Genomic DNA, 20,850 nt, shown 5'->3' with positions numbered 1-20,850 from the left:
TGAAATTTTTGAAGACCTCTTGAAGATAGATGAATTCTTGGAGACTTTTGTCAGAAAAGCAAAAGTTTAGCATTTGAAGCCAAGCTGAACCGTGTATGTTACTGCCAGTTTGTGAGCCTGTTGCAAATAGTTCCTAAAAGCACTACAAATTGTTTTAAGTCTCTCTTTTTTGGGTGCTTTTTGGGGGTTGTTGCTTACACACCAACGCATCGCTTCCTTTCCCTGCGGGTCTCCCCTCCCCACCCCGCACCCCCACCACCCTGGGTGTCCGTGGGCTCTCCTCCCCTCCCCAAACGGGCCGTGCCCATCTCCAAGCCCCGACGGGGCGGTGCCGGGGAGCCCCTCCTCGTGCGAGGGGGGCCGGGCCGGGCCGGGGGAGGGTCCCGGCGGGGGCGGCGGGCGGCGCTGGCAGCCTCCCCCCGCGGCGGCGGACGCGGGCCCGGCGGCGGCGGCGGCGGCTCGGGGGCGGCTGGGCCGCGCTCCCTGCGGCTGCTGGCGGCGGCCGGCGGGCCATGGAGGGGAAGAGCCTCAGCGTCCTCGGCCTCGGCGTCCTGCTCCTGGCTGCCGCCTCGGGGGGTGCGGAGCCGCCGCCGAGCTGCCAGGGCGTCCAGAAAGTTTTCCAGTTGCGGCAGCTCGGCCCCCTCGGAGGCGTCCCGCAGTCCCCGCGGGCAGGTAAGGAAGAGCTGGCGGGGGGCAGGAGGCGCAAAGAGCGGCGGGCGCCGGGGGCTGGCCGCTCGGCTCGCCCGGGGCTGCCCCGCCCGGGTGCGGGGATGGCGGGTTTGAATTTGGTGCCGCTGGCGGTGATTAGCGGGCGGCGGCAGCGGGTCTGGCCGGCGGTGTCTGGCTCCAGCTGCAGCTCCGCTGGGCACATCGTGTCGCCCCTGCCCGCGTCCCTGCGGCCGGGCAGCCTGCGGGCGGACCTGGCTCCGCAGCTACACCGGGGGTGGATGGGGTCCTTCTCGTGGCGGGGGAGGGGATGCCTGGCCCCTTCCTCAAGAGAGAAAATGCTCTTCTCGGGGTGCGGGCTCTGCAAAAACTGGAGCACCCGGACACCTGCCTAAAATCCCTTTGCGCCCGCTTCCATGCCGAATCGCCTGCGGCGCGGAGGGGAGAGCGAGCGAGCCAGCTTGAGCTGGGGGTCACCCAGCTTTCAGCCGTCCGCGGGCGGGCACAGGTGCATCGGTGCCAGTGCAAACCCTGAAGGAAGGGGAGAGCCACCGAACTGCGTCTTGGGCTGGTGGACTTACTCTTGTGTGAAATGAGAATGATTTACACCACTGCAGTTGGTGGATCTGCACATTTTCTCTACTGGATGTCTGCCTGTAGCTGTAGCTGAATAGAATGGCCGGGAAAGTAATGTCTTAAGTAGTGGCAATTTGAGTACATCCTAGCATTTATATCAACAATGAAACTTTTCTTAAGCGGATACCAAATGACGTGACAAAGCATGTATGTAATAAAGCGTCCCTTCTTAGATTTGGGGGTTGTTTCCAGCCTCGTGAGAACCTCAGTTGATTTCAGTTGTGCTAATCACAAAATTAAAATGCAGATATTTTCATGGTCAGGGATATAGGGTTGGAATGGGTATATAGGTTTTTTTTTTTTTACACACATATCTGTAAAGTGTGTTCATGTTTAGATGACAAGTTAACTAGTAAATGTGAGCCAGTGCTTTCCTGACAGAAAATGACTTCTCAATGCAACAAAAGGTGAATTAACATCCCCCTCACTTTAAAATATCAATAGCCTCTTCCTTTTTTTAAGATAATCTATGTAGTTTTTATTGACTCTGCAAGTTGAGATAAGGCATACTATGTTTATTCCTAAAGGAATCACTTCAAAATACAGCTTTTTTTATGACTCTCATTTCAAACATAACAGATAATCCTAAACTTAACACACTTAATGTTGCTGTGTGCAGTTTACAAATCGGAGTACTATATTTAGGTTACCGGTACATTTGACAACATGCGTTATCTTCTTACATTGTCCTTAGCTAAAGATTTTATTATTGTCCTCACTAAAAAGAAAATAAACACTTTAATTGGAAAGCATGATTAGGTACAGTGCAAATGAAGATGTCTGGAAGGTGAAATCTGAGTCAAAGCCCAGTCAGGGATTTAAATTTTTTGTGTTGATTATTTGTGTGAATAATATCAGTATAAATGATATGGCATCAATTTACCTATGTTCTTCTCGTTCCGTAGTCTAGTGTAACTATTACACTTTCTCTGCCATTGTCATTTATTTTGATACCATACGTTCACTTGTATACTGGGGATAGGGAGGAAACATGTTGCCTCAAGAGGGAAGAACTATGGTACCTTATGTATGTTTCCTCTGCCCTGCTCTCTGATTTCCTCCCTTCCCCTATAATATTTTTATAACACCACTCCCATTTTCTTCTTTTGACTTTTCTGTATTGCCTGTTCCTGAAGCAAAAGCCGGTTTTGAATTATAAGAGTAATAAAATAATTTGTTTCTCTGCTGCTGCCCCTGCAAGCAGCAGTCAGCAGGAGGTGCGGTACAGCTGCCTGGTCAGCAACCTTTCACTCTTTGAAGGAATTGCGTTGCTGTGGGCAGCCTGGAAAACACCACCCCTCAAGGAGCTGAGTACAAGCGTCAGAGTTCTCGCTCTGAGTAGCTTTGATCTCAGCAGTACACGAAACAAATAATTGCGAACAGTAAAATTCATTCAGAATTGGAGATGACAAGAAAATGGGGATTAAATGAGTATTTTAGAAGGTTTAGGTGTGATTAAAGATATTCGTAGGCTGGAAACATAATGTGAAGAGGAAAGAAATGTCACTTTTGCTACTGATCTTCTATATTAAGCCTTCTTTTGAGGCAAGAAGTGAAAAATACTTTAAAACCTTTTCTGTGGCACTTAGAAATGTGTTTGTGTGTAATACACACACACACACAAACACTTTCTGTAGGTGTCCACTTGTGAAAATAGGTGTCAAAGCTGCCTTTATAAGGCTTAATTCAGTTGCTTAAATGTAGACATCTGGGACCATTTGAGTTTCCCTACAGTCTCTGGAATATCCCCATGGGGCTGGCAGATGGGATACCTCTGGGAGACTCGCGTCTTTCTGGAACGGCAGCGGGCGGGATACCCTTGGCATCTCAGATGCTCCCTGTGGGCAAGTGCACTGCGCGGTCAGTGCAGCCGGTGGCATCTAGGAGCTATTCAGCTATCAAATGTTTGGTGTCAACTTCAGAGTGAGCTGCGTACGTCCTTTGCCTGTATTGTATTGCCTACATTTCTTTATTCTGATGGTACCTTAGGCCTAGCTTGTATAAGGATACCTGCATTTAAATGTCTTAAGCTGAACCATGCCTTTAACGTGGAGAAGGATCACTAGCTGAAGAAGAGTGGGAATGTTAGTTGGTGTATGGATTTGTGTACGGTGGAAGGCTACCTCTACAGTCAGTAAAATTATAGGGAAGAAGTTGGCTTATATTGGCCTTGTTTTCATTGCATATATTAAAATAAAAGACGGTAGCATTCATAATTGTATTTTTCCTCTTCTTAGTGGTCATGAAAACTAAGCAGCCTTATATCAGTAAATCATGCAAATTGTAATTCTGTTTCATTCAGGGACTGCCATGTGTCCGTATTTTGAATATATGTTAGCTCAAAAAACTGTGCATTATTTTATATAATTAGTTTTGCAGCAATTGTATGTAGTTCATGTATCTTCAAAGGAACAAAAATATCTCTGTCATCATATGCAAAAATGCCAGATATATGCACAAAGGTAATCTTAAGGGATATGGGAACCACAAATTTGAGTTTGTGTTATCTTTCACGTAACAGAGGATATCATGGTGTTGAAAGTGGTAACTAATATTAAAGATAAATGAATATCTTCAACAAAACCAAGGTTTTTATTGCTACCCCCCAGCAATGAAGAAACTTGACTAACTGTGCTCAATCTTTTGTAGCATTGATTTGTGAACTATAGTACAGACTTATGCTCAGACCCATCTCATCCTATATTGAAACATTTATCACTTTCATACTGATTTTAAATGTTAGTTGCAAAAGTACTTTGTTTTTTCCTCTCTGGTTCTGTGTAACAAGTGCAGTGTTGTTGGGACTGTACAGAAAAACCTCAATGATTAAAAATCCTAAAAGGCCTTTTCAATGTATGGAGAATCAAACAATATGAAAAGCATGAATTAAATATAAAAAGGCCTCAAAGGTTTGGGTTTCTTAGTTCTATTTTTGTGTATACATATATGACTTGGATTATTTGAAAAAAAAATTGTTGTCTGCAAAATACTTTTTTTTTTTAGTTCCTATTTCCTATGCTCAATTTCTGGTACTGTAACCTAAACAACTTTCTTGAAGAATTCCACTAGTATATATGCTATTAAAGCTAGAGCTTTTAGCTGATTGCAGTTGCTCATTTTTCAGACAGGTTAAATGGGAGCTCTCAACTCTCCTTGTTCTGTTGCAAATAAGATTTCTTTGTTGATTTCCTTCTCTCAGAATCTGTAGAACAGCAGAATAGAACAGTAAAGCAGCCACCCTTGCCTTCTTGACAAAGGGCTTCCAGCAGGTACATCAGTGAACAAACGGTTAGGCTTCTGTTTGCACCAAAAAGCTGAATTCCATGGCTTTCTGGAAAATGTTATGTTTGCTGGAACTGTAGAATCAAACAGTTCCTGATGAAGTGGGGAAAAAAATGCTGGAGATATTTTATCAAGTTCTCAGCAGGTTTTTTTGGTTGTTGATTTGTTCCCCCCCCAGCCCCCGGGATCAATCTAGGCTTCCTTTCAGCAACCTTTGGGTTGCATGTGTGCAGTTGTGAGAACAAGCAGCATAACAAAGAGTGAAGACTCTGTGATTAGTATAAATTTTATTGCAAAGGCTTTTTGATAGAGCATCGTTATGCATATGAAATTGAATAAATGAGACAAACTACGCTTGAAGGATGAGATAATCTCAGAAAAAGTTGGTGTGTAATACTCTTTTGTTAATCCAAGTTAAAAATATTCTTGCTAATTCAGCTTGAAGTAACAATAGAAGTCAGTTTAAAATCCAGATCAGATTACTTTGATGCAACTCCAAGATCATCTTTGAATTTTAATTTGGGTTTCTAGTATGATTTACATTCAGGTAATTTGGATTTTGGTTTTTGATTCTATCTGAAGTCAAATCAAGAATTTTTTTTTTTCTTTTTGGTGTGTGCAGGCAGGGGCATTTCTAGTTATACTATTTGTCTAACTGACATTCAGATCTCCGGAAAAGAATTTAGACAGAGATGGAAAGCGAGCTGCTCTGTCATATCAGTTATTGATGTTCATTATATCACATCTGTTTTTGTAAAGACTGTTGCCTATAGCATAATTTTTTGTGTGTGTGAACATGCACTGTTGGTTCCTGGATGCAAGTAGTATTTCACCTCTGGATCCACGAAACGATCACTGTGAAACAATTCTTAAAACATTTTGAGATTAACACCAACAAAAAAATGGGCTCAACTTGTAGCAGCTTCCTCATCTCTATCTCCCATATTTCAACTTCTCTAGGAAGTCAGCAGTGCTCAGTAGCCTTAGGACTTGGTCTGGCTGGGATGACCTGAAAGGCGGTGTCCATACTGCTAAATAGAGGACAGGGGACCAACTCCTGGTTCTTGTGCTGAGCGGAGTAGATTGGCTCATGTCTATGTTGCTTAAGGCTGGTATCCTGTAGAAGGGACTGACTGTCCTCACTAGATGGGGTTTGCCCTTGAGTCTTCTCTGGATTTTGTAATGCCAAGGCACTGTGGATTTTTAGGGTTCCCTTCCACTGCAATTCAAGCAGTCTTATAAATAGGAAGGCTTTTCTCAGGCGGCGAGTGTAGTGTAACATGAATGCACGTTTCCTGCTGCGAGCTGTAGCGTGGGTGTGTGGAGGGATGCCTATACCTTGCTAGAGTGCCTGCTAGTAGGAGGATGATCTTAGAGAATGTTAGGAAAGAGCCAAACCTGTACTACAGCGTTGCCTATGGTGTCCTCTGAAAGCAATATGTAGGATTCACCATCTCTAAACGTGCAACTGGCCACTGCATTGAGAGAAATCCTGGCGCCATCTGAACAGACCCACAGAAAGAGGTGAGGTGATAGTTCAGCAGCGTGGACAGTCAGGGCCAGGTGCTCGAGGCTGATCCCTGCCTCTTTTATTTAGCAATGCTGAAGTACTTTACAGCAATCATAATGATGGCAATTAATGTTAAGTCTGGAGTTAACAGATATTAAAGGGTGAGCATGAGAAGGACTCATGTCTGATACAGGTTGCAAATCCATTTTGCAATAAACCACAGGTTTGAGCAACTGCTTCCAGGCCCTATGGCACTGAAATGCCTTTTAAAAGACTGTTTATCGTGACAATCCTAGGTCTGTTTTGGGATTTTTCAGACTCTAGATTTGATCTCATGGAAGTATTTGCCTAAGTAGACAGGCAGAAATTTACCACACATCTGGTATTTTCTCTTCCTGGTAATTAACGTCCTCATCCTGTCAGCACTCGCTTATCTCAAGGCACTGAAAGTATGGATTTGTACGGCTGAGACCATGAATGAAAGTTTGAAATCAGTTCCAGATCTTCTGGAAATAGGTAAACCTATACCTCAGAATAATTACATTTTATTCTTGCTGAACTATCTTTTCTACACCCATCTAGATTGTTTTCGGTTATAAAACCTTTCCTATACTATAACTGTTTATGTTACTATATATTTATTACAGGCTAAGTTATTTCACTTCTTCATGTCTTGTGATCTTGTCTAAAAATAGATTGCAGTGTAGAGCCTTCAGAATTTGGTACTGAAAAGAGCCAATATTCCTTATTGGAGCAGAAAATGTTTTCTCATTGCATTTAAAAATAATTGGTTATCGACAAAACAATTCTTGTGGAAGATAGGAAGATTTTTAGATGTGAAAACACAGAAAATAAGTGTGTGGTTTTTTAACATTGGTTGTACTGAAATGGAACTACCTGTTTCACTTGCTGGTTTACATACCCTCTTTTGAAACATTATCCATAAGCTGTTCCTTGCTCTGGAGCTCTATAAAGAAACAACTAGAAAGCCACTCTGTGGATTTTGAGCAACCACTCCATTTTCAGTCAGTTGGGTTCTCTTGCATGTTGTATTTGGTTACTTTTTCCTGACCATTGAAAGCAGCTGTGTTTAATGAGCTGGAACAGAAATAGGTCAATAAATTGTACTTTATATGTACGTGATTAGCAGTCTTAAAGTATAAAACAAAGTTCCCTTAGGATTGGGAATGATATCCATGTTAAAAAGATGCTACTTAAAAAAAACATTTACCATAAAATCAAGGGAATAAAAGAATATTGAAGAGTCAGCTAAAACCATAAACAAATGTTCATTATTATTTTAGAGTTTTGCTAAAAGTCTAAATGTTGTCTTGAAGCTATTCTAAAGCCCATAATAAGCCTAGATAAAATTTCATATTAGCTCCTGCTTTACAAGAGGCAAAGTGCAGAAGGTTTGAAAGCTAAGTAGTGCCTAGCATTTGTTTAAAATATTAAGCACAGTGTGGGTAATAGAGCTAATCTTTAGGTTATTTAATTTTAATACTAAACAAGTATTATGCATGTCTGTGCCTATATACATATGGAACTGCATGTGAGCAGATGCTGTGTATATTATTTGTTAATAACTAAAATGTAGTAGTTGAAAGGTCGTACATGTTAGAAAAATGACAGAAAGGTTTTGTGCAAGATCTGCTTTTCTGAACCTCGTAGGAAAAAGATCATTGCTTCTAAGAGATAAAGCTACTGTTTACTTGTGAAAGAGACACATATCAAGTCAGTAGGAGAATGAGGAATAGTACTCACAAGTTCTAATTTTTGCTTGGTTTGACAGCTCAGCTACACACTTCTGATCATGAAATTATGGTTTATTATACAACAATGCCATTGACTAAAATGATGCAATATGCAACACAATGTTATTTGCGTTTGAGGCAACTTGATAATAACACTTCGCCAAGTTTTCCTTCTTAAATCTTCAGTTCCAAGTAGAGAGAGGACATTTATATGTAGTTACTATCTGCTAAGATTTGGGGGGTAAGGTAGGTTATCTTATATACATGCTAGTGAGGTATTTTTTTACTGTTTTTAAATACTTCGTAAACCAAAACAAAACCCTCTGCAAACTCAACACAGCTCTATTCTTCATTGGGAGTAATTGTAGGTCTCCTGCTGGCATTTGGGCCCATATACAAGCTGTGCTGAAGTTTGAAGATTGAGCAGTTTTATTGGGGAGACTTCTGTAATGCACAAAATTGTATAATGTCTTTCTAATAAGTCACTTATCAGAAAACTGTAAGACTATAGTGATGTAAGGGAAGCAAAATATTTCTAGTTGGGAGTTTTCCTTTTTTGGCCTTTTCAGATTAATTTTTATTTCTTAAATTATTTTGTCTCTAGACTGTGTAATAAGTTTATTGAAGAGCTTAGTACTCATCCACTGTAGTATTGTCTGGAGTAGTGTGAATTGTAAAGATTATGTCATATTGTAGAAGGCAAACTTTCCAAACCTCATTTCCAAACCTAGAAATAATTCTGGACACGTAGAAGTCTAACACTGAATTATCAGACCTGCTATACAGGTAACAAAGTGAGACCAACTGGCCTGCAATTCCCTCAATTACATTCTTGCTTTTTTGAAGGTAGGTGCAACATTTACTTTTTCTCAGTCACTGGGGACTTGCACTGGGTTAACAGCCTTTCAAAAATAATAAGCATGTACATAGTCCCTGGTCTCTCCAGTTGCTGCTATGTAGATCTTGCAGCACTCATGAATAGGACGGAGAGTGAAATTATATATAAAAGTTCGTTAAGAGAAAAGGGTTTATTAACAAGATAGGATAGACCACGGTGCTCAGGTGCAGTGCTCAGTGAAGCAAGTGTACTAACTGGCCTTGCTTATACGTGACCAATGCCTTTTATCCCCCCCTTCCCCTCTATTTTTGCATGCTTGTTTCTCCTCTCATCCCACCTCTTCCCCACCTTTGGCTCTTACCCTAAGCATCCCATAAGAAGTTTTGTACAGTCCCACAAGCCCCTTATGATATCGCATAATAAGTTTCCCACAGCCCTAAGTATCCAGCAGGACTCAGGTTTGTCTTGCTTCCCTTCCTCATCAGTTACAATGTTCAGGCTGACCCTCTCTTAAAGGTTCCGAGTTCTTTTGTAGCCCATCACTTAGTGGCTGACAAGTTCTGGTCTTGGTTACTGTCCCTGTTAGCACCTGCTTTTTAGTGTTTGTGTGTCTGTGTTTGTTTAATTTGTCATTTTTCTTGTTGCATGCCATTTCTTTTATACTGAATAGTCCATAACCAGGCAACTCAGTGGGCCAGGTACCATTACATTCAATGTAGCCTCACACGTGGGCTGTGTGCATTTGTGTACCTGCACTGGAGGTGAGTCCTCTTTCAACCTGCTTTATCCTTCCTGAGCGTGCTCTCGCAGCCATCTCTGGGTCACGTGCACTTGCCACCGCTGACCTCCCTTCCCGTGCTTGCTTGCAAACTGTTACCAACATCCCCCTGACATGCCTGTTTCAAAGCCCGCCTTGCCAGGTTCGCCAGCTTCTTGGCGAAGTTGCTCTGACTCCGCTTGGAAAGACGAGATCTGTTTGACACTAACAATCCTCCTTCCTTAAAGAGGGGCCCATGGTCATAAAAGCCAGAGCTCTGTGTGTGATGCTTAAAGGGAAAAACTGATCAGTACAAGCAGTCTAAGACAAATCAGGATGAAAGTGGTTCACTGGTTTGTTAAAGACACCTGATAATCAGTTAATTATACATTCAGGATCAATACCAGTAATACAAGAGATAAACACAGTACTAGACACAAAATGTTAATAAACACCTGCAAATTTCTAAGCACCTTTCTTTAACTAATTCCAAAACTTTCTAGTCCCTTCTCCCCATCGTGGTTATATGCAACGCCCACACTGGCTGTGCAGGCTCCCCTGGGTGCGCGCCCCTCCTGCGGGAGACAGGGCTGCCCAGCTGTGTGTGCACCCCTGCTGCTCCCAACGCCCCGCTGATGCACCCTCCAGCAAGGAGGTGTCGCTGCACCCCAAGGTGGGGTCCCTGGGTGCTGCCCCCACTCTGCCAGCTTGCTGCTGGGTGCAGGCTGCTCCCGGCGCCCCATGGGGAGGCTGCGCTGCCCGGCCTGGGCAGGGGTCGGGGTGCCCCGTGGGTGGACACTGCCGGCAGGGACAGACCCCCTGTGACAGCTGCTGCTGCCTCTTTACCATCTCTCCTTGCCAAGGTCACTCCTTTGTTTCAAAAACCTTGTAATTCCCCAGTTCATGTTTGATATAGCTAATGGTCATCTTCCTCTTCAGCATGATGAGTTCTGGGCAAATGACTCTCTCAGGCAGTTCTGCGGTTTTGGTGCACCTTCCTGGTATTAGCAACTGCTGTTGTCAGAGATGGCAAACAGCTGAGGGGGGAAGGCACCTCTGGAGATCCTTCAGGGGAGCCCACTGCTCAAAGCAGGGTCAGCTACAGCAGGTTGCTCAGGACTGTCTTCAGTCTCCGAGAGTAGAGACTCCGTGACCTCTCAGGGCAACCTCTTCTAGCGTTTGACCATCCTCATGGTGAAATTTTTTTCCTGAAGTGGCTGCTTTGCCAAGGGTGGTGAATTGTTTATTTCATACTTAAATTAATAAATAGGTTACGTTAAAAGGAATAAATGAAATTAGTTTTAAATAATCATAAAATTATTTAATTTTTTATTTAATTAATTTTAATTAATTATAAAAATAAAAAAATCAAAAAATAAAAAAAAATTAAAAAATCATTAACTTAAATTAGAACATGACACATAATGCCAAAATTGTGCTTTACTTGTTCTCTTTTACATAAAATTTGAGAAAAATTGTAGTTAAGAAATCTGTACCTTTTAATTAAAAGAAAAAAACCTCTAAAAATTTACTAACTAATCTGATTCAGCCTGTAAAATATGAATGCTTTTATGTTGCTAGTAAAACAAATTGGTGTATGTTATAAGTGAGGATAGCAACAGGATAACATGGCATTCTTTTTTTTCCTCTTTTTATTTTGCATTAGGATTAGAATTGACTTAAACATAATAACCTTGCTGTGATAAATGTGTTCTCAAATGAAGGTCAAAAAGAACAAAAATTAGTTCTGATCAGGAAATATAGAGCCTAAAGCCAATCAGGAGGATATATGGTTTAAGATTTTACTTTTTCAGGGAAGGGGTTCAGAGAAGAAGCATGATATCTTTGTGTGTATTTAATGTTGCTGACTTTAATCAACTCTAGAAGCTAAACTAAAGCACTTTCCCCTTTTTAACATCAGTGAAATAATCTTTGCCACAATAACAACTAAACCAAAGCATGTACTAGTCCTGAAATTACACAAGGAGAGAGGGGGAAATAGAGAGGCTGTATGAAAGTTGCATGGCAGGACCCTGTAGTTCTGTTCGTCCACTGGCCGGCGTCTGCCCCACCTCCCTTGTAGCCTGTATGGTTGAATCTTCCTACCCCTGTGCTGGAGGGGGACGTCAAGGGCCTGGAGCTCAGTATGGAGCTGAAATGTGGCCAGCGCGCACGCGAGGACCCCGTACCTGGGGAGTGCTGCTGCATCCCACAGCTAAGAGGTGCCCAGGGCCAGGCAGAGCCCAGACCTATAATTACCTAACAGAATTTGTACTTCCTGAAGAAATCACAAATGAAATTCTCATGAGATCCCACCACTGGGGTGCTGACAAGGTTAAAATTCAGGAGCCCCTTTTCTCTTTATCAGCGATCTGGATGAGGGGATCGAGTGCTCCCTCAGTAAGTTTGCAGACGACACCAAGCTGGGCGGGAGCGGGTAGGAAGGCTCTGCAGAGGGACCTGGACAGGCTGGATCCATGGGCCGAGGCCAACTGTATGAGGTTCAACAAGGCCAAGTGCCGGGTCCTGCACTTCGGCCACAACAACCCCAGGCAACGCTACAGGCTTGGGGAGGAGTGGCTGGAAAGCTGCCCGGAGGAAAAGGACCTGGGGGTGCTGGTTGACAGCCGGCTGAACATGAGCCGGCAGTGTGCCCAGGTGGCCAAGAAGGCCAACGGCATCCTGGCCTGTATCAGAAATAGTGTGGCCAGCAGGAGCAGGGAGGTGATCGTGCCCCTGTACTCGGCACTGGTGAGGCCGCACCTCGAATCCTGTGTTCAGTTTTGGGCCCCTCACTACAAGAAGGACATGGAGGTGCTGGAGCGTGTCCAGAGAAGGGCAACGAAGCTGGTGAAGGGCCTGGAGCACAAGTCTTATGAGGAGCAGCTGAGGGAACTGGGGTTGTTTAGTCTGGAGAAGAGGAGGCTCAAGGGAGACCTCGTTGCGCTCTACAACTACCTGGAAGGAGGTTGTAGTGAGGTGGGTGTTGGTCTCTTCTCCCAAGTAACTAGCGATAGGACGAGAGGAAATGGCCTCAAGTTGCGCCAAGGGAGGTTTAGACTGGACATTAGGAGAAATTTCTTTACTGTAAGAGTGGTCAGGCCTTGGAACAGGCTGCCCAGGGAAGTGGTTGAGTCACCATCCCTGGAAGTATTTAAAAGACGTGTAGACGAGGCGCTTAGGGACATGGTTTAGTGGGCATGGTGGTGTTGGGTTGACGGTTGGACTCGATGATCTTAGAGGTCTTTTCTAACCTCAATGATTCTATGATTCTACTGGTGGGCTCTGATTACTGTGCATTGCCCTTCTGCACACAACTCAAAGCAGAAAAAAAAAAGCAGTGGGAACATCACAAGTTATGAATTATCAGCTTCAAGTGAGCACTCTGCATACTTTGAAGGGTTGCTTCATTAGCTGGGTTTTTGCTGGGTTGTCTTTCTTGCCTTGTGGCTGTTGCCATCCTTTTCCTTAAGGGGCAGCAAGCCAAAAATTTTACTCTGGCTCTTCAGTAATAGTTGAAGCAATTTAGCTAACTGCCAATCTCATATAGCTGTATCCCCCCACACCCACACATACACCCACACAAAAAAACTACAGAATCAAAAAAAAAGCAGAGGATGTTTACAGATGTCATGAACGAAAAGAAAAGAAAAGGCATTGTCTGTGCTCCATTTGGATCAAACTTACTCCAGCCACTTACAAACCTCGCTTCTTCATTTAATAAACTAATGGCATATGTCATAGAGAAAGTCAGAATAGTTGTTTGTAATACTTTGAATACCATGGAAACACTTCTGTGATGCTCTAAAAAAGATATACTTGATATTTCAGGCTAGTATTTAAGATCATAGACCTAGTTCAAAACTATAGTCAATAAAGCCCGTGATCAATCTCTGCATACGTGCCCCTAGAGAACAGCTAGAAAATATAAATTCTTGTTGATGACGTTAGTACAAAAGTGTCTAATTTTATTTTTTTTAATTATCCTTCTGATTCTTAATGCTTTTCACTTCAGCTATACTAAAATAGCTGACCTAGCCCTGAAAAACCGACTTGAGTGTATTCATTATGTTCCACCTGCAAATTAACAGTCAAACCTTCAAGTTTTTCTGCTTTTAAGACTTTCTATGCTTTATTAATTCATTAATTCTGTGGCCTTGAAAATGTATTCCATATTGATATGCTAACTTTTTTGTCTAAGTTCATCTCTGGAAAATGTGTATATTGGATACTCCATCACTGCAGAGAAACAAGTTGTGAAAAGTGTAGCAGAGTGCGTGAGGCTTCAGTGTGACACCGCATAGTTCTGTTTTCTTCGTAATCGTGTTTTCAGCTTGTGAAGAAGAACACAAAGTCCTAATGTAGACAATGCTTAGTAAAATTAATCTAGATTAATTTATCCTCCTTTTTGTCATTTAGTTTTAGTTCAAACTACTGCTGTGTTTCTTATTCTGAAAGATTTGTTGGGGTCTTATAATGCTACTTAAAATTTTCTGAGGTTAAGAAGAAAATAAGGATAGTTAGGCATATTAAACTTAAAAAGTATGAAATCAAGAAATATGGAAATTACTGAGAATTGTGCTAGAAAATGAAGATTTGTATTTTTATATAAATATATAATTATATTATGAAAGAGAGGTACATGAGATGGCTGGATCGGGGTTCTCAGGCTGTTTGTGAAATTGGAAGCGAGAGGAGCATGTTGAGAATGATTGCTTCCAGTGTCTGGTAGAATAAAAGGCTTTGGAAGCCAAAGCCATCATGAGGAATCTCAGCACTAACGGTAAACTGAAGGAGCACATTGCAGGAAGAGCGGGGAGACCTTTTTTAGAATAATATAGGAGCAGTGGGTTATCTTCTAGAAATATATCTAGAAATTAAATATAATTAATATAATTAAATATAATTAAATTAATTATTATATTAACTAATTATTATATTAATTAAATATAATTAATATCTAGAAATTAAATAATTCGTTTAGTGTTTTTGTCTCCATAAAACTGATGCAGCTTTGAGGAAAAGCCAAGCTCAGGGTTGTTCTGAATTCACTTCTGTGTCAGTCTCTTAAGTAGGTGCTGAGCGTGTTTCTTGACAAAGACAGGCTTTGGGCAAGGTCAGACATGAATTTAACACATATCACACAGTAAAGTTTCTAATAGCCCAGAGGTTTTATCATTTAACATTGGAGTTCATAATTTAATCCCGATGTTAGTCTGATTAGATGAATTGATGAATTTTTGCCTAACTGTTCAGCTTCTATTTTTTGAGGCCATCTTTTTAGGACAAAAATATTCTCTTAATGGGATATTTCCGTTGTGGAGTCCCGATGCAGCTGTACTTAAATTAATGCATATATTAGTTACCAAATCTAAGTTTGAGCCGCAGTGTTTGTAACGATGTACCAGACACCTCAAAATTCATCCATCTGGGTTGAAAAATCTCTCTTGTCTTAGATTTGCAAGTGACCTCTGTCCCCCCTGCACTCTGTCTTCATAAGTCATGCTGGCTAGAAACTTCTTTATGAAGATAAAAGACTTTCCTGGAACAGCAGAATTGGAGTTCTAAGAAAAAACAAGTACTGCAAAGAATTGTAAAATTGCTTGGTTTGTCAACGTGTGACCAACAGATAAAGACTAATAGATCAGGTTATATGATTAATTCTTTCTTTTTTAGCTCTCTGCTGATTTGTTTGAAGGTTAATAAAGAGAAATCATATGCACAAATAATTACAAAAAATTAAATAGAGAATCTATTTTTAAACAAGTAAACATAAATAAAGCCTTTCCTTTTCAGAAAAGAACCTAAAGAACATGTATAGGGGAATAAAGAATATAGTAAGTCTGAAATTGGTATGGCATTGAAATGTGTCCAAACAACTTAATAACATAGTTCCTCTCTTTTACAGTGTCTGTTACATGACTAGGTAGCTGCCTGCCTTTTCTCGACAGTAGTGAGTTGTTTTTTGTTACAAGCAGAAGATAATATTCAGTAACCAAAAAGGAAAAAAGGCTGTTGTAATGCAATACTGTGAATATTGCTATCAGTATAAACATTTTTTCTCTTGATGTTTGTCAGGTGTATTGCTGCTGGCATACTACAGACTATAGCTTGGCTTGTCTCGTACTGTGATATTCTTTGTGTGATAAACTCTTTGAGAATAAAAAAAAATAAAATGGGAGGGAGAGAACTGTGTGTCATACCCGTGGATAGACCTTTCTGGTATGATGAGTAAATATTGCTGCAGGCTTATTTATCATTCCTTTAATTTGTTTGTAGGTGGGTGGTCTATTAGTCCAGTTCGCTGCTTGCTGTTTTAACAGTATGTTATTTTAAAATTCTCATTTACTGTAGCTAATATTTAAATTAATTAGTATTCAGTATGACAGCAAATGTATCTAATCATGAGCAAGAGAATTTAAAAGGATTAATGGAAACTTGCAGTGTTTTATTTCCTTAAACAACATCACCTTAGACATATTTTGCATTAGAGTTATTGCACCTGAAGTTATATGTGTTTTATATACATGCAGCATAAGTCATCCCTGGAACAGGTAGTATTAGCATAGCTTTAATCCTTACATTTCTTGATTTGAGTCATGCACCACTAATCTGTTCTCTTGACCCATTCCCTTGAGTAACCTGCTATCTCTTTACAGAACCAAAGTTTGCTGAAGCCATCGCCACTGTCCTGATAAAAAGATGTAACTTTTAAGCAAGTGTCATAAGAGCTACAGCTGTAGGTTGCAGAAAAACAAACTTTCATGTAGTTAAGTTCCAGCTTTGCCTGTTTTAAACCCTAGATGTGGCCAGCCTTAAGGACAAGCATCTGAGGTGGTTGCTTGGGGTCCCATGACTTGGCCCATTCCCACTGCAGCTCCTTCCCCACTTTCTACTGAGTTTTAGCTGCACTGCAGCAATTGCCCTCTGCAGAGAGGCCTGTACCCAGAGCAGCTAATCTGCATTATATTGCTCTTACGTGATGTACGTATGTCTGTTTTGTTTTATCCTGGGCTGCGTTTTGGACTATTGCACGCCATTATTTTGTGAGGAAAAGTGGGATCCTAAACGATTCGATTCTGTGAGAGGAGTCTTCAGTATTTTGGGGGTGGGGTCGTGGTGTCAGGACTGGGAGTGTGGGAATGCTGTAGGGAGGTAAGGATGGTCAGCAGTGTGGGGACCTCAGTTTGGAGAGCTGGAATGGATTGGGAGGTTGGAGTCAGGGGGGTCAAAGGATTGAAATCTGGCTTGGGGAAGCATGGGGCTTGCAGTAGGAGATGGAGGGGAGAGAGGCATAGATTCTGAGGTTGTAGAGCACTAGTGAACTGTATTTTTCATACTCAAAAAAAATATTTTAAGATGCTCATTAATGTTGCTTGGAAGCAAGCAACTTTGTTTAAGGCTGGCTCTGACACTAAGCATTTTCTTTGGCATGCATAACATAAATACTAGAGTAGCTAATAAATAGATCATTTAACAGACCACCTTAATTTTGCAGCTTTATTTTCATTCTTTGGCTGAAATGGAATGTCAGAGGATGGAATATGCAAGTTTTCACATGGCAAGAGATTTGTAAAAGTAGCCGGCCAGGAGAAATTACTTAGTTTGTAAATTGTAAAAATGTACATACTGACGAACATGGAAATTCTATTTTTACATAGAGGGTTGAGGATAAATAGATGAGGATAAATAGCCTTCAAAACCATCAAGCTGTATGAGGAAAAAGATAGCTTGTAGCAATAGTTTAACACTTAAGAAATAAAATTTCTTAATACCTGCAGAAGTCCAGTGATTCATATCTGCATTAGAACAGAGTTTTAACTTTCTGTTGTGATAGTGAAGGTGTTCAGCTTCCTGGGCTGTGGCTTGTAGGTGTACTAATCACTGTCTGTTAAATTGCTACTGGAAACCACTTCAAAGAGATTTACAGAGATATCACTTGCCTTAGTTCATTTTCACATCCAGAGGTTACGTTCTTGCTTTTGCATGCTACCATGAAGGCAATCTCCGATTTGTGAATTCTGTATGGTAGTAGGATTTCTTAAAGTATCTACTGCTTTTCCTTTAACATAATGATACTTACTGTTGCTTATGTCTGTGAAATGGATTTATTTCAAGGCACACATTTTTACCATGAGCAGCAAATTGTTCTTTTGTATATGGAGTTAAACTTTTGTCTTCGTAAATATGGAGTTATATCCATTCCTGAGCAGCACTTCTCACTAAAATGAATTAGTTTTGCCTGAAAACTTACATCATATGACCTAAAGCATGAATCAGAAAAGATCCTTTAAAAATTAAGAGAACTTCTGTAGTATTTAACACTGAAGGTTCAAAGGTATCCTCCTTCCACACCTGCTTTTGAATGGAGGGACCAGGAATTGTGAAGATAGAAACCACCAATGCTAGAAGGAAATGTTCAGCAAATCTAAGACCATATCATCTGCAATGAGCAAGGGAAGCTTGTTTATTTGTCATGGGAATCAAATTACTTCTGTGTAGTACCGCAGAGACAAGTGTTCATCCAGGTCTCTGATAACTCCCTTTTTTTTTATGGTCCATATTTCATTCTGGTCTTGTCCTTTTCTAAATGTGATTTCTAAGGAATCTTCTAGATTTTTTCTACCTGTCTAAATATGACACAGTGGGTTCCTGCTTCAGGATTGGGATTGCTGTATGTAAATAATAACATTTTTTCCCACTGTGTAGTTGAAGTGAAGTTCCAGGGCCAGGAATCCCTTCATTAGGATTGCTTCAACCAACACATGGATAAAGGGACATAAGTTTGATGTAATGAATCTAAACATTTTGCCATTCTTCCAGAATGCTACAATCCAGCCCTCGGTAGCTTAACTTTTCTTTCTTAGCTTTCTGGAATATATTATTTAAAACACCTGATTAACATAAGATAACTAGTGGAATATGTAGGGTGCAAAATGTGTAAGGCCTTCCTTTCCCCATATCTAGATTCATACTACCTTACAATGATTTATCAGAGAAAAATAGGGAGAAAAAAGATTTAAAAGGAATGTTAAGTCTTGTAGGATTAGTGGTAGGGAAATAAAAGGTTAAGTACAAAGAGATGGTGTAAAAGCTGAAAGCGAGTATAGAAGCAAGGGCAATGTGGATTTAAGTTTTGACTTTCAAAAGTTTTTTTTCTTTCGATCATGATCTTCCCTTTTTACCTATTAAGAAGAAAGAATGATGCATTCCACACAACCACAGAACTAGAATTTAGTCCACAAAGCAGATAAAAAAATTTTCTCACTATATTTGCTAGAAATCTAGTGATATCTGTCAGTGAAACAGTGTGTCTGAGAACAGAATTTGGATTGGACAGTTGAATTTTGTGTTAATATAATTTAAATTCTCACATCTTTCTTCTTTCATGAAATATGTGTTTCCTCATTTTAGAAAGCATTGTTTAGATACAGTCTAAAAAAGACTTCAAGTACCACATGATAACAAGGAAGATGAATAAGGTATTTTCATGCTTGAGTATGCTTGTTACAAAAAAAAAAAAGAAACAGACAGCTGTTACAACAGCACTGAATTGCCCCTCTTGAATTTCAGCATGCCCCAAATTTGAAAAGGTATTCCTTTCTAGGAACATTTCCAGACCTGTTAGCGAAGTAGTGAATTGGCATGACAGATACACGGGAATGTCAGACATTAGACAAAGACACAGTAAGAGAGATTAGACTGGAATTTAGGACTGCTCCTATCAGGAATGGGCTTTCCACTGATGTGTTTGTAATGTTTAGCAGTAGTTAGCTCTTTCCAGCCCAAGATTTACAGAAGAGCAAGAGTGCCAGCCATGAGCTGGCCCAACAGTTCAGTATTCTATATGACGTAAAATGCATATCCAGTGTATTTTACCAACATCAGTTAGCAATATTCATAGCTGGAATAAGATTACAGTGTTGGGGAAATTATATTATATGACATTAATTAACCGTAATAAATGTACTCTTCCCACAGAATTTTAGTTGGTATCCCGTTCTATTTTTTGTTTAACAAGACCAGATGTCTTTAAAGCTTTGAGTATTTCTTTTATGTGTCTATATGTATGTTAAAAAAAGAAGTAACTGTTTTCTGTGTATTTGTGTATTGCGTACTTCTGTTTTGTAGTAATCAATGTAATTATCTCTTTCTCTAGGGGCTGATCTCCAGGTTTGTACTTCTAAAAATCCAACATGCTGTACCAAAAAGATGGAAGAAAGGTATCAGACTGCAGCAAAGCAAGATATACAGCAAGTGCTTCAAACATCAAGCGCTACGTTAAAATTTTTAATATCTCATAATGCAGCTGCTTTTCAAGGTAAGCTTTCTGCTTTTTGTTCCAAACTTGTTCATGCTTTTCTTGATTTTCATCTTTGATTAGTTTATGCATGTAATAAAAGTTATTTGTTAATTTTTAGTTTCTCCCTATGCTTTTATGCTTTCAAGAAGGAGTATTAAATCATGATAGATTAGAAACTGCATTGCTTTTGGAATTTGTGACTTTTAAAAAATGATATTTGAGAAAAAGTAAGAAATTGCGTTGATTTAAATTGTAAACCAGTAACTTGGCATTCCTTTTGAACTTCTTTAATTTGGACGATAGTAAAATGCAGAATTATTGCCTGGAGAGCTACAAAAGAGAGATTTTGTTATTCTAGTATTTCCACCCACCATGTTCTTTGTTTTGTTCTAACAGAAATACTTGGGTATTTTGTTTTTGAGGTTCATTTTTGGATTCTAGTTTTGTAAGTTTCTAAAAAAAATTTCTGAGTTTCTAAAAATAATTAAAAAAAAAAGGGAGGCTGAGTGACAATTGTTCCAATGCACAATAGGAAGCTATCTGATAAATTAATAGTTATTTGGGCTGGTGGTGGGAGTGCTTTTTAGCAATTACCCTGCAGTAAATTCAGTTTTCTTTGAATTAATAAGGCATAAGTTAATGCAGAAATTGGTTAGGAGCTGGGAAGATGTGAGAAATAGTGGCAGTATGAGGTTGTATGTGATAGAAAGGCATATAGAGTTCACATGTGTTGAGAACAAAGCCCTACAGTCTTGTCGTTTGTCTATTAATGTGTACTTAGGGCCTTAAAAATAACTGAGAAAAAGATTGTGAATGCTGTACAGGGATTGCCATAACATTTCCATTCTAGTGGTAACTATAAAAACAAATGCTTTTTTAACCTTTATTTTATATGCTGTAGACATATATATATATATATACACACACACACACACACTCACCCACCCACCCACCCTTGTCTATACCTCCAAACAGAAGAGGAACAAGCACCACCAGGGTCAACCCTTCTCTATGTCACAATGCAGTGCCAGTTTTTGTGTAAGGGAAAAAAAATCGCTATGGTTTGCAACAACTTGGAGAGGAATTGAATAGTCATCTAAGAAT

At 40.3% G+C, this 20,850-nt stretch overlaps 1 protein-coding gene across 2 annotated transcripts in view; it reads left to right on the top strand.

Annotated features, from left to right (window-relative positions):
* The first annotated feature begins 439 nt into the window (after window positions 1-439).
* Window positions 440-20,850, top strand: part of GPC5 (glypican 5) — a 769,104-nt gene continuing 748,693 nt past the window's right edge. For both annotated transcript variants that reach the window (XM_075138505.1, XM_075138510.1), the window contains exons 1-2: window positions 440-672; window positions 19,603-19,764. In XM_075138505.1, coding sequence (XP_074994606.1) covers window positions 513-672; window positions 19,603-19,764 — 322 coding nt within the window. In that variant the 5' untranslated portion in view covers window positions 440-512. The remainder of the gene's footprint in view (window positions 673-19,602; window positions 19,765-20,850) is intronic.

The sequence above is a fragment of the Calonectris borealis genome, chromosome 1 (genome assembly GCF_964195595.1).
Source record: "Calonectris borealis chromosome 1, bCalBor7.hap1.2, whole genome shotgun sequence".
NCBI classification, from domain to species: Eukaryota; Metazoa; Chordata; class Aves; order Procellariiformes; family Procellariidae; genus Calonectris; species Calonectris borealis.
The sequence above is the reverse complement of the archived record's forward strand: the minus strand, read 5'-3'. Positions and strand labels throughout refer to the sequence as shown.